The 14,729-nt window shown below is 39.8% G+C and overlaps 1 protein-coding gene, 1 non-coding gene and 1 pseudogene across 4 annotated transcripts in view; all 3 read right to left on the bottom strand.

Annotated features, from left to right (window-relative positions):
- The window catches only part of shisal1b (shisa like 1b), a 66,120-nt gene that overhangs the window by 7,277 nt on the left and 44,114 nt on the right, over positions 1-14,729 (bottom strand). For 2 of the 3 annotated variants that reach the window (XM_088340580.1, XM_088340581.1), the window contains 3 exons: positions 13,172-13,367; positions 8,906-9,119; positions 4,411-4,708 (listed from right to left, as the gene is read on the bottom strand). In XM_088340580.1, the coding sequence (XP_088196706.1) occupies positions 4,411-4,708; positions 8,906-9,119; positions 13,172-13,238 (579 nt within the window). In that variant the 5' untranslated portion in view covers positions 13,239-13,367. Of the gene's footprint in view, positions 1-4,410; positions 4,709-8,905; positions 9,120-13,171; positions 13,368-14,729 lie in introns of those variants that run through there. The other variant, XM_088340582.1, reaches the window with a different exon arrangement.
- LOC148363012 (U4 spliceosomal RNA) lies at positions 3,400-3,551 on the bottom strand (annotated as a pseudogene).
- Positions 4,109-4,254, bottom strand: LOC148363011 (U4 spliceosomal RNA). Its single transcript, XR_015851039.1, has one exon. It is a non-coding gene; the product is annotated as a U4 spliceosomal RNA (small nuclear RNA).

Genomic DNA, 14,729 nt, shown 5'->3' with positions numbered 1-14,729 from the left:
GCTTTGTGCAAAAAATGACCGTGCTGTTTGTGCATTATGCCTCGAGAGCGTTGTACCTCGCATGTCAAGTGTTAAACGTCATTATGAGACGAAACATAAACATGAATTCAAGGACGAGTCTGAAAAGGCGTATAAATTAAAACACACTGTGTCCAGGTACGGTGTAGTGCCTAAATCAGACTCCCCTGCAAAATCCTCCCCCCCTCGCGTGAACACGCATTTGGCTGTGCTTCCGACAAAACTGATCGTATTCTATATGATAAGTTTATTAAAACAATAAAGCGAGCTAATTAAAACAATTAAGCGATCGTAGTCTATATAATACGTTTATCAAAACAATAATCATTTTATCCCATCTACCTTTTTTTTTTTAGAAAATAGTATTATTAAAAACATTATAGTTTTAATAATATGTGATCGAGCAAACATTTATTTTTATCTATATAATTTACAATTATATTATTATTATATAGTCATTATTATCACTATTGTCACGAAGCGGAGCGGGAAACGGGAAAGGATCCATTCGCGTAGACGTACTCACAATTTGTTGGGGAAGAGGAGGAGGGCGCACAATCGATCCGGGAATCGATGGTCGCAAGAGTGGATTAGAAATCCACTCAAAAGAAAAGAATGTCCCAAAACAAACGGATCAGACCAAAAAACAAAATAGGATAAAATATGGGCAGATTCACAGAACTAGGCAATTAACAGGTTTTAACAGAAGTCTCACATAAGTCTCACAGACGTTTCACAGACGTTTTAACAAGTATAACAAACGCTTCAGCAAGGCCCCCTTCAAAGGAACGCGTTTAAATACTGTCAAGAAGCAATCAGCAAATGCGATTCAGCCAATGTCCATGGGCGGGGCCAACTGGGCGTAGCGGGAACCGTGCTAGAATCCGGCGCCACCCGGCTGGAACCAGCCGGGCGCCATGGCCCGCGCCAGACATGACAACTATACGTTTTTCTAATCATCTTTTGCTATTATACAGAGAAATGATCCTTAAAATATATTTGAAACATGTTTTAAAAAAAAACACAAAAATAGTATCTAAAACTGTCAAATGAACCACAATTTCAGGAAAATTTTACTTCAGTTTTCAAACAGGAGTTTTTATAGCAAAGCTGCTGATACTATTGCTAATTTTAAGAAATATCTTCTTAAAAAAATTAAAATAAGCAAGATCATCGACTAACTGCCTTTTTTATTAAAATAATCTTTTGTCAAGAAAAATAGTATTATTTTGAAAGAAAGACAACTTAAAATATATGTTCTTCCAACGGGGTAAGCAAAGGCAGTAGTTCCTTTTTTTCTTATTTACTTTATTTTTTCAATGGGAGGATTTCGCTGTTTGTTTACACATAATAAATCAGTAAGCAGAATGAATTAGCATAACTAATCTTAGCGCGTTTTTTTTCCTTGGCCTACTTTGCCATGCTTCCTTTTTAAAGCCGGCTGGTTGGGTTCCCCTAGCCAGTCAGAAAGATTGATGAGCCCGGTGTTCCCGAGCTGAGCTGACGCGTAATGAAGAGGCCCCGCGAACCGTCGCGGTCCGAGAGGAAGGAGTGACGAGCCGGAGAGCCGATATTAAGCCTGGCTTGGCTCCCGGAAGGATATAAAGGCAGACTTGCTAGCTAGGGTTGTAAATCATCTTGTCTATGCTAACAGAGCTCACACGAGCCTCGGGGAAAAAAACAGCTTCAGATACACAACAGGACAAAAATACTATGTTATATTGATTAATAAGGACAACTTCCGAATAAACTCCTACAATTTGGATACTTGTGATCTGAACTTAGCGGCTGCAATAGACAGCTAAATACTCAATGTTTAATATCTATTTAACATTGACGTCAAAGATCCATTTTAGCTAGGCTGCTTTAGGCAGTTATTGACATTTAAGCTATAGTCTTGCTAGGTTGCTTTCGACAATTATAGATGTCAAAAATCTAATCTAGCTAGGCTGTCTTTGACAGCGAATAAAGGCAATGATTCATTTTAGCTACGCTGCTATAGATGGATTTAGAATTTAAAGTTATAATGTTGCTAGGCTGCCATGGATGGGTGTTGATGTCAAAGGTGTATTTTGGCTAGGCTGCAAGAGACTGCTACACACACCGAAGATATGCTCCTGCTAGGCTGCTGGCTATAGGTGTCAAAGATCCATTTTAGCAAAGCTGGCGGTCAATAAGTTAAGTAAATAAATAAATAAGTAATATAGCAGGAACTAGTGGGAATGAACTGTCTAAGGGTATTACTACCCCAGGAAACCACATGGCATATCATTTTAAACATGGACCTACATATGCCTCTTGTATCATGATGACTAATTTGGATCACCTGTGCCCGCTCGTTTGGCAAAAGGCGCTGCGGGCAACCTGATTGGTTCCCTGTCCTTTTTAAGCCCAGTCATTTCACTCGCCTGTTGTCAGTCCATCAGCGAACCTTATTTTCTACAAGGCAAGCACATTGACTCTTACTCCCGTCTGTCCCGCTTTGTTCACCCGTTTTTTCCATTCCTGATCTCCCTGTTTGTCGACCTGTTTTTGGACCCCGACCACGTGTGCTCTCCCATCTCGGCTTACGACCCGTTTTTGATTCCGACCACATTTTTGCTCTCCCGTCCCGGCTATTGACTTGTTTTTCCGTCCTCGACACCGCTATCACCGCTTCGGAAGATCCACTTCCATATTCGGATAACGATCTGATTGTGTGAGCGGCTTGCTTACCGCGTCTAGCGAGCACCGGATCGCGGGCGCTGCCCTTCCTCTTTCTTTCAATAAAGCTTGTGGTTAACGTTAACGCATTTGGGTCCTGATTGCGTTCTGGTCGTGACTTCTAGAAGCAATTATAAACAATGAATTTACTTTACATACAATGTAAATTAGGTATTGATCTGTTTCAGTATCAGATCTATTACAGAGCTGATACTAGTTGAATCACAGCATAGTGTCTTAAGATATTGGTATCAAAAACTGTATTATCTTTTTCAAAGATCTTTCATGTATCCATTGATAGTCTCTAAAGAGGGCACCAATAATTGACAGACAGATAGATAGATAGATAGATAGATAGATAGATAGATAGATAGATAGATAGATAGATAGATAGATAGATAGATAGATGGATAGGGAAATTCACACTTCCAGCAGTATCCTTGGGTTGAAAAATAAAATAATAAAATAAAGATATAGAATACAAAAATACCCAATATAACGTTTTGTTATAGAGTATTTAAATAGTGCTACGGAAAATACACACTGTAATAAAAATAGGGTAGTATGCAAATGTGGGGGTGGGGTTTAATGCGGGCTTTTACTCCCCCGGGTGGAGTTAGGGAGCCTCATGGCATGAGGAAGAAATGATCTCCTCAGTCTGTTCGTGGAACAAGACTGTGACAGCAGTCTGTTGCTGAAGCTGCTCTTCTGGTTGCCGTAGTTGACTATGTTTCAAATCATCAAAGCAAGGTATTGGAAATAGTTTTCAACTATAAGTAATGACACCTTGGTTAATCTCATGGGCTATAATATTGCCATAGCGCAAATATGCTAACAAACATTTTAATAGATGGATTGATACTTCCTTCATTCCTGTATAGAAATTCACATTTCCAGCAGCATCCTCTGTCACAAATTATATATGATAAGATAAGCATACCAGGGACAAAAAAAACACCCTATATACTAATTAAATGAATAGCATTTGCATGGCTGGCCGAGAACCTTCTTTGCCAGAGGATGGTCTTGGAGCAACCAACAACCAATTATTGCTCGCCTGTCTTCTTGAGAATTGAACAGTGATTAAAACCAAAATACAGTCGTTGTAAGCTAAGAAAGGCTCAGTCAACCATAAAATAATATGGCTAAAAAATTGTGTGATTATACTCAGTTATTATCTAGCTGTGACTGGTCATTATCAGAGAACCTGTGATGTCATTGTCAGTAAGTGCAATTAGCTATGAAGCTCTAAAGAAGGAAGGATACTTTTGGAGATTAAGGCCTGGGTTTTAGTCATTCAGAAGGGATTCCCTAGAAGAAGGTTAAGATATAAACCTTTGAAAGTTTTGAAAAACGAAAAAATTCCCCCGAATTTTCATATTCAATTAACATAGTCATTCAGTCTCATCAAAAATTGATATATCTGACTATATTCCAAGTCATCAAAGCAGAGTATTGGGTAAAGTTTTCAACTAGCAATAATCACACCTAAGTTAAACTTCATTTTCAGTAAGTAAGATTTGCTCCGAAGCTCTACAGCTCTACTTTTGAAATTACTCCTTGTCACCCAGTGTGCCTTATATACTGCAGAACACAGTGGCTAGGATTGGTAATGCATGCAGTAATGATAAATATGAATTGCTTTACAAGATTTCCAAGTACACTACCGCATTTGTTCAATGATTGTACTCACCATGCGCTGGACGTGTTGTAGGGCAGCAAGGTGGGGCTGTGGCTCTCCCCGCGGAGACTGTGCCGGTGCTGGTAGAGGCCGGGCACGGTGGCTGGCTGTGTTTGGCTCTCGTCTGCCATGGCGTGCTGCCATTGGCTGCGGGCCTTCTTCAGCCAGCGGCCCCCCAGACCCCATTTCTCCAGGTAAACCCGGCACAGCTCATAATTGATGGCCGAGTAGTAGAGGAAGTCCAGCGCCAGCAGTACCATGACGAAGAAACCGTAGATCCACACGCCCACCAGTGCCGTGTAATTACTGTGTGCAGATGGAACAGCAAATGGGAGTTGGGGATTTAATGAAAAACTGACATTTTAATGGCGTATGTACAAATAATCAGAGCTCCAGTCCGTCAATATGAAAGATTACAAATTTGGACAGTAGTCAAGTCATGTTCATTTGTGTGTTCAGTCTCAAAGGGCTAAACTGACCACAGATTATTGCAAACCATAGACTACTATTATACCATCCCCTGATCTAAAACCTACACGAGGACAGAGAAAAATTAAAATAATCTCAACAGTACAGTAGAACCTCAGATAGTAGCATTCCTAGCTTCAAGTGTTTTTATGATACATTATAAGGTAGAAACCTTGCAAAGTTTAAAAGGGGTCTCTGTCAACTGAGTATTTCTTCGACTTCATCGAAGATGCTGGCCTGGTAATGTTTTGCATCATGGTGTCATAAAGAAAACATTTGAACCCCCTCCCACAATGCATTATCTTCATTCAATTCAGAATCAAGTGTTTTCCATTAATAGTGCATTTTTCTGTATGTGTCTCAAGACTTTCCATGAAGAAGAAAACCTGCTAACCATGGAGACAAAGCTTGCAATTCACAGAAAAAGAAGCTTTACTCTTAAACACATTTCATTAAGTTCCCATGCTCAATCAGAGATGATAATCAATCCATCTAGTATACCCAATCTTTCATAAAATTAAAAGTTTTTACTCTTTGAGTAAACGAAAGTTAAAATAACCTGCGTACTAAGATTCTGCTCTGCCATTGGTTTAAGTCTGGGAGTCTTGAAGATGCTGATACTACTGGTTGAAATTCCTCCCAGAATGCCTTTCTCTTAATTGTGTTCAGAATCTCGTGTACTTCATAATTTCAGCATTTTTTGGTACTGTATTTATTTGAGAAGGAAATTAAATGTTTTTGAGATGAACTGTTGGAGGAGTATGTTAGGAGTGACAAGATTGGATAGATTGAGAAATGAAATTGTGAGAGACAGAACTGGAGTAGTAGTGGAACTAAGCAAGTGTGTGGATAAGAGAGTACTCAGTTGGTTTGGACACATGGAGAGGATGGATGAGGAGGGAATGTTGAAGAGGATCTACTGAGCAGAAGTCAATGGAAGGAGACCAAGAGGAAGGCAGCGATTGATGTAGATGTATGGTGTTATGAGTGCACTGCAGGAAAGAGGTCTAAATATAGTGGAAGCTAGAGCTCTTGTTGGTGATAGGAATGAGTGGAGAGGTGTTGTGGTTTTGAGTTTTTCCTTGCCCTCTGTAGGTTTTAGATCAGGGGATGGTGTAATCATAGTCTGTGGTTTGCAATCATCTGTGGTCTGTGCAGCCCTTTGAGACTCCTTGTGATTTAAGGGCGTCACAAATAAACATAACTTGACTTATTTACTGCCACTGACAGTCAAAGATCCATTTTATTTGCTCCAGCACTTGTGTAGTCTAGTTGAAAAAATTAATAAAAATAATTGATGCATTTGAAATAGCTTCACCAGGAACCTCTAGTACAAAACTGCCATTTTTTTCTCCTTGTAAGGCAAATGAAGCGTGTACATCCGCCAAGGACATTGTGAAATAAATTGCTTTTATTCTAGCTGAGTTAAACAGACCTGGCTCAGTTGGTTCTGCTTCGGGTTCCAACCCTTGTTTGAAAGAAGGAATTTTCATTTTTTGGGGGAGGAGGGAAATCCTGCTGGCTTTGAGTCAAGACAGGAAACAAGTAAACCTCCGAGGACTATTCATAAGCTGAGTGTGGACTGAATATGAAATGTCTCTGGTGGAATAAACAAAAGAAGTTTGTTTCTGGGAAATCAAAGTACGACAAAAACGTATTTTGAGCCAGTAACAAATTCGATGATGTTTATGTTTTGAAAGCATGTTTGAAATATTCTTTGGAATTTTAGCAATCGTTATAAAAAGACTTGCACGTTTTACCCCATGAAATTGATTTTGTATTATAATGACACAAAAACTGTTGATGTAAAAAATAAGTTTTATTCGAAAGTATGTCATCCTGCTTTTTAACCCCTAATGTGCCTGTCAAAGAGGCCTAAAATCCTAATCCAAGACATACCCCAAGTAAATTGAAAGCTGTTCATGCTTTATCCTCCAAAAACGTGCAATTAGAACCATACACAGGGTAGGATATCGAGATCATACTCATATTTTATTCCCGCAGTCCAAATTATTAAAATTGGATGATTTAGTAAAATTTTTCACTGCACAACTGCTAATTAAGGTCAACAAAACCAGAAAACATCCATAAATGATTCATTCGGAAAGAGGGAAATTATAATTTAAGGGGCTGTAGTAAATTCATAATCCCAAAGGTGAGAACAACCAGGAAAAGTATGTGTGTGTCTGTGTGTGGAGTCAAACTTTGGAACAATTTACTACACGAGATCACAATGTCCAACTATTCACTTGTTCAAATTTAAATACAAAAAAACATTCCTGGCGGAATACAGAGATGAAGAAATTGGGGTATGAGTGATACGAGACATTGAACTATGCTAGAACTATGGTTAACTTTGTGTTATTGTTCCTATTGTTATATCATAACTGTTATTATTAATATTATTACTATTGTTGTTATTATCGTTGGTGTATTTAATAGGGAAGATGAAGGGGTAGGGGATATAAGCATCTGCTTCTTAATACCCCTTTTCTAACATATTATGTAACATTATTTTGTTGTTGAGTTATTGTTTTTGTTCTGTTTTTATTTTAATGTTCGAAATAAAGTTTTCATTCATTCATTCGCAGAATATGGACGGTTTGGTCGTTATAAAGGTAAGACTTTGTCCCAGACTGAAATAATGACTGAAAGTGCTACTAACGTTGAGTAATCTGAGTTGGAACACACATAAATGGAAGGTTTTATTCTCGGCTGATTTTTTTTTTTCAATTAAATGCCTACAATTGAGTGTAACATGGGCATCCTAGCTAAAAAAAACAGGTGAGACAATAGCTTAAAGCCACACCTGGTACCTTGTTAAATGTGATCACAATCTGAAAAACGATACATTGTATTTTATGCATTTTTCTAAGGGCAGATTTAGGCATTTCCAAAAGTGGACTATTGGAGACGACCAGTTTGCAACACTAAAACCTTTGCAAATGTGTATTTGACGTTGCCCATTTTTTAGAAATTGTGAAAGAGTTGTAAATGTTTGCTTAAGATATACAGAACTTCAGGAGGCAATCCTCCTTTAAGCAAACAAGTCTGTATGGGCTAATGCGGGCTATGGACCATGACATAAAGCCTGCCATTGGCTAAGAGTTGTTTCAATTGAAAGGTCAGAGGCAAACAGATATACCGAAAGTCATCTGACAAGTCTGTTTATTTTAAAAAAAGGCGTTTTGGAGCAAAACGAACAATTTACATGAAGAGATGTAGAATGAAGCAGACACGCTTTTGGGCATTTTTTTTCATCTGTCGGAATTATCGTGTGTTTTGTGTAAATACTTTACACTGTTGGATTCACAAGACTCTTGCACGTGTTAGGAGTTCATGGTGGCATACTTTCATTGAATATAATGGCTGCAGGACAACGTCTATGGTGAGTTATGCCAGCTTTATGATTTGCGGTTTATCTTGTTTCAGACTGATCGTAATGTTTCTGTGATGAGCATATCTTAAAATGGTCGTCATTTCTTGAATCCTAAGAGTTTGGGCTTTCCAATGATATGTGGAATGACATATTTCAGTAAGCGGCACGGCAACTAGGCGGTTAGCACGTATACTGCACAGTTCTGAGGTCATGGGTTCAAATCCAGCAACCAGCTTTCTGTGCGGAGTTTGCATGTTCTCCCTGTACTTGCTTGGGTGTCAGGCTAATTGGCCGGGTCAAATTGTTCCTAGGTGTAAATGAGCGAGTGAGTTCTCTGTTTGTGAGTGCCCTGTGAATGACTGGCAACCATTTCAGGATGTTCCCTGCCCAATTTTTAGATTAGAAATAAAATAGGAAAACTAAACTTAAAAGGTAATTTATTTATTTTTAAAACAAAATAAGTAATGAGCAATATATTACTTATTTGCAATTAATCGAAAATATAATCAAACGATAATAATAATAATAAAATCAATTTAAATTGCTTGAAGTAGATCTACTCTTTGGTTTTCAAAAAACTGTCACAGATGGCCCACTTGCTTCGCACACTCGACACAGGAGGTAGGGCGGGGAAGTAATCGATTACTTTGACTTACTTGTGTGAGTATCCATCTGCGTTGGTGGTGAGGTTGATCTGCATGAGTATTTGGAACTCCGTATCGTTGCAGCAGTACTTGAAGGCCGTGTTGTTGTGGTGGCAACAGAACATGTACGTCTTGTTGTCTGAGAGCCGCGGGCAGTGGAAGCCGAAGTGATAGCGCCCCTTGTGGTCGGAGTAGGGCTCGCACACTCGATAGTGTGCAGAAAGGGCTGTGCCGCAAAAAACAAGAAAAAAAATGAAGTTCCCACTATGTTGAGGTAGAGTAGACCGGCAGGGAACGACGTCTCTACGTTTCTACATTTTCTATTCAGGGTTGAGCTATGATCCCGATTTTAGGGACCGAAGCAAATCCGAAGCAAAACCAAATTTTCACATTTAATTTGTGAGGAATCCCGAGGGGAAAGAATAATGTTGGCCAAAAAGGAGAAGCAAAAACATGTTAACTATTGAGACGATCCTTGCAATTATCAAAAAAAATACAAGGGGGCCCATAATTTCCCAGCCTCATTTAACTGTATGACCTTAACCAATTGACTATTGGGACTGTCATTAAAAAAAAGGACCCCATCTGTCCCATATCTACTCGGGCAATTGGTATCAATCTTGTCGGCCTCTGACTTCCTATAATTTTACGCCAAACTGCTGCCTAACCTACATGACTCCCCATTTTGCGTAAAATAAAAGGCTTGTGTGAGAAACGTCACGCGTTTGGGTCCTGACCCTTTTCTGGTTCTTGACACTATTAAGACACTCCCGGCAACAGTGTACAGCATTTTAACTCAGCGATTCCCCACCTCAGAACAGTTTTATTATATAATAGTTTTAAGTATTGTGGAAGACTAAATAAAATGGTGCATCCTTTTTTTTACTTCATAGATGTTTTGCAAGGGCAGCACGGCGGCGCAGTGGTTAGCACTTGTGCGGCACAGTTCATGTCATGGGAACCTGTCGTGGGTTCAAATCCAGCTCCAGACTTTCTGTGCGGAGTTTGTATGTTCTCCCCGTGCTTGCGTGGGTTTCCTCCGGGCACTCCGGTTTCCTCCCACATTCCAAAAACATGCATTTCAGGTGAATTGGCCGGTCCAAATTGTCCCTAGGTGTGAATGAGCGAATGAGTTGTCTGTCCCCGTGTGCCCTGCAATTGGCTGGCAACCAGTTCAGGGTGTCCCCTGCCCACTGCCCGAAGATGGCTGGGATGGGCTCCAGCCCCCCCGCGACCCTAATGAGGATAAGCGGTACGGCTAATGAGATGAGATGAGATGAGAGATGTTTTGCATTTGCTTTTATCACCAGATTTCAAAAGGAAGCGGCCAATACTGGTCTAAGAGTACATCAGCATTTGAAAAGAGCCCGCCTCTTTTAGGTTCTGATCTGTTTGGTGCGGTACAACCCCCTTCAGCGCCGCAAAGGACAATCCAGCCATGAAAGAAAGGTGAAAAGGACAGCGGGCGCACATAAAAGCCTTCGCTTCGACCTTTATGCCGGCAAAGCTTGTTGGGGACCATGTCATTTGCGGTTTGGGGTCGCATAAATCCCGCCACGGAAAAAAAACGGTTGAGCTGAGCTGGCGAATCTGGACGATAAAGTCTAATTGTGATGAAGGTTGTTAAAGTGACAGTGTGTAATCATTCACCACTAGGGGTCGTTGTAGCTTAGAACGGAGCTTAAGTGTGTGTGCTAGAAGAAGACACTACTGAAGCTTGAAGGATACTACTTGATTTCAAATTAGATTCTGCAAAAAAGATGAAATCCCTCGAGATCGAGTGATTTGGATACACTCGGAGCGGCTGAAAAGAGTGAATAGCTGGAGTAGGTCAGAGCTGTTGCTAGCGGCTAACTGTTGCTACTAGCTACAGGCTAAGTTATTATTATTTTCCTTACCTGACTTGAAAATGTTTTTAAAATAAGAAAATAATGGTGATGTACAAAAAAATCTTTAAGTGAGAAAAAAATATCAGAAAACAGTATAATATTTGTTTTAGTAAATAAATTACGCAGTTCAATATTATGAGCTATATAATATTTACAATTATTTTTCCAAAAGTGTTTTCTATCTTCTTTAGTTATATTATAAAACTTGCCAACTTTAAAATTAGAAAAATAATCAAACTGATTTTTTTAAATACAGTATGTTTTAATACAAATCAAGGTAAATAGTATTGAAATAGTATGCCAAATTTTGTGAATAAACTATGCAAACAAAGTCATTTTTAAAGGACTTCATAAATAACTGTTTAACTTTGACTTATGTAATAATAATACATATTTTTTTCATATTGTAATATATTTATTTTTTGTTTTACTAATCAAAATGAAATAAAATAATATACACAAATAAATAAATAATTTAAATACTAAAAATACAATTTAAAAATGAGCTAATGTCATGATTACCGAATGAATCACCTGTACCCGCTTATTTGGCGGCCTTCTGATTGGCTCCCTGTCCCTTTTTAAACCCAGTCCTGTCACTCTCCGGTTGTCAGTCCGTCTGCGAACCTCAGTTGATACAAGGCAAGGCTTTTTGACCCTGACTCCCGCCTGTCCCACCTGCACCCGTTTTTCCACCTCTCCGTTCCTGATATCCCCGTCTGTCTCCGGCTACGACGTGTTTTTTGATTCCGACCATGTCTGCTCTCCCGTCCCGGCTTACGACCTGTTTCCCACCCCGACCACGTTTTTACTCTCCTGTCCCGGCTATCGATCTGTTTTTCCGTCCCTGATTCGGATCACAATCCGATTGTGAGAGCGACTTGCTTCCCGCGTGCAGCGAGCACCGGATCGTGAGCGCACCCCTTCCTCTTTCTTTCAATAAAACTTGTCGTAAATGTTATGCAATTGGGTCCTGACTCCGTTCTGGTCGTGACAGCTGAATGTATTAAATACATAAAGTAATTAAGGGCTTAAGTTGATTTTTCAAATATTGTCTCTCTTATGTTTCTACTATATTGCAAACCTTTCTCATTAAAGAATATTAGTTTTTTTTTACTTAATTAAATTTTTTATGTTTTATATAAATATTTTTAAAGAATTCAAATAAGACAAGTACAGTTCAAAAGAAGCTAAATGATTTATTAAATATTTAAATTGTTCAAACTCTGACTTGTTTTGATTTTGAAGTATTGTCTCTCTTTTTCATTGACTGATTCTTACAACTTTATCTGCATTTTTTTATTACTTATTCAGTACTGTATTTTTCACTCTTTTTTTTAATATAAATATACCTTAAAATAAAAACATATAAGAATAATACAATTTAAAGGATCTGGCGACATTTTCATATTAAATTTATTATTTTGCCTGGTTTACTTAGTTTTTTTAAATTAAAGCCTCAACTGTCAGGACCAGAACGGAAACAGGACCCACTTGCGTGACGTTTACCACAAGTTCTATTGAAAGGGAGAGGAAGGGCTGCGCCCACGATCCGGTGTTTGCTGGGCGCAGGAGGCAAGTCGCTCTCGTACTCGGATTGTGATCCGAACGCTGAAGTGGATCTTCCGTAGCGAGCGATGGCGGTTTCAGGGGCGGAAAACTGGTCGGTAGCCAGGACTGAGAGAGCAAGACGTGGTCGAGTCGGAAACGAGTTGTAACCCGGGACGGGAGAGCAGACGTGGTCGGGATCAAAAATGGATCGTAAGTCGGAACGGGTGAGCAGACGTGGTCGGGATCAAAACAGGTCGTAGCGGGAGACAAAAAACGGGACAGGCATGAGTCAGGGTCAAAAAAGGCTTGCCTAGTATACATGGAGATTCGCAGACAGACTGACCACAGGGGATTGACAGGACTGGGTTCAAATAGTGACAGAGAGCCTATCAGAACCCGCGGCAGTTGGCGCCAAATGAGCGGGCACTGCTGAGTCACATAAGTAATCACGACATCAACTAAAGTTTTTATCCAAACTTAGAAAGGTTACAAGCTATTCTTGACGCTTGTTATTTGCCCACTTTGGAAAAAAATGCTTGTAAATTTAAATGGTAAGTATTCTGGTATTATATAGCTCTTTCTAAAGTGACTGAAGCACTTTACACTTAACCCATTCACACACACACACCGATAGTGGCGTCAGCGATGCATGATTTTATCCTATTTTACTGTTCTGGGAGCTCTCCACTGAAAATCCACTTTTTAGAAAGTAAGGTAAATAAGATAAAATAAAAATAATAAAAATGATGTAGTAATATTTGAAGTTGATATTTATTTCAGTATCAAAGAAAATTTTGACACATGCTTACGTTCATTCTAGAAAAACAAAATGGTGCACCTGCAGCCGACAGCAAGAGGAAGATGACGGTCTGGACATTCAAGGACTGCCGACTGGTGATAGTCATCTTCTCGCGTTCATGTGGAAAAGGAGGCAGGGAAGCTGACTGGGGATATAAGGGGTATTTGCTTCAGCTTGAGCTGCTCCTAGTCATGCTTCTCACATGCTTGATGCTAACAGGTGGAAGTCGGGCCCCCTGGGGTAAGAAGACAAAAAGATGAGGAGGTTATTCTGTTGTTCTTTCTATTAAGTGCCGGACATTTGTTTGAAAATGGTGCTTGTCTTTGAGAACATTCTAGCAGTTAAATTACACTGAACACTTTAACATGCATCTAAATTTAATTTGGCGAATTTAGAAAAATACAAGATAATTCAGGGTAAATGACCCTAATCTGTTTTCCCATTTACACGTTAAGAATATTACTAGAACAGTTTTTTTCCAACTTCGCAGAATGCTGTTTTAGTCTTATGCTGAGATTATAATTAATGCGGGGCGGCACGGCGGCGCAGTGGTTAACGGTGTGCGGCACAGTTCTGAGGTCATGAGATCGAACCTCCTGTGTGGAGTTTGCATGTTCTCCCTGTGCTTGCATGGGTTTTCTCCGGGAACTCCGGTTTACTCCCACATTCCAAAAACATGCTTGTCAGGTTAATTGGCCAGTGTGAAATGAGCGAGCGAATTGTCCGTCTCTGTGTGCCCTGCGACTGGCTGGCAACCAGTTCAGGGTGTCCCCTGCCCACTGCCCGAAGATAGCTGGGATAGGCTCCAGCACCCCCACGACCCTACTGAGGATAAGCGGTGCAGATAATGGATGGCTGGATGGATAATTCATGCGTTTGTTACCGCCTGTCTCAATTACAGTAATGCACTACTCTCCGGTCTCCCAAAGTCTAGCATTGAGAGCCTACAGCTGGTACAACATGTAGCAGCGAGCTTTTTAACTAAGACAAGAAAGTTTGATCACGTTATCCCGGTCTTGGCTGACCTGTCAGTTTAAGATGTGATTTGAAGGTTGTGTTAGTATTATACAAAATGATGCATGGACTTGCCCCCTTATATTTTCCAGATTTTGTCTCCTCCTATGTTCCTGCTCGGATGCAAGAGCCAAGAAGAAATCTGCAGTTTCGAGAGCGTACTATATTCGGGATTGGTGCTGTGGAATGCTCTGCCCTTTGAGATTCCATCTGCTCCCTTAGTGGAACTGATTGAATGTAGGGTTAAAACACACTTATATTCTATAGTTTATGAATGACCTATATTTCATGTTGATGATGTCTATGTGGTGTTTGATGATGCCCTTGCAACATCCTTTGCAGGTTGGTCATCCTTGAATGGGATTATCTCATGTGCAGTCCATTCTCAGGTTTCTTAATTTTCTCATGCTGAGGTTTTTGAGTTTTTTCTTGCCCTCATGTAGGTTTTAGATCAGGTGTGGTGTAATAATAGTCAATACGGTCTTTTGGACTTTTTGTGATTAAGGTCGTCACAAAAAACGTGACATGGCTCGACATGAACATCCAGAACCACTTTCAAGTGATGCAGTAACATGTAACCATC

The sequence above is a fragment of the Urocampus carinirostris genome, chromosome 7 (genome assembly GCF_059441175.1).
Source record: "Urocampus carinirostris isolate Australia breed hairy pipefish chromosome 7, RoL_Ucar_1.0, whole genome shotgun sequence".
NCBI classification, from domain to species: domain Eukaryota; kingdom Metazoa; phylum Chordata; class Actinopteri; order Syngnathiformes; family Syngnathidae; genus Urocampus; species Urocampus carinirostris.
The sequence above is the reverse complement of the archived record's forward strand: the minus strand, read 5'-3'. Positions and strand labels throughout refer to the sequence as shown.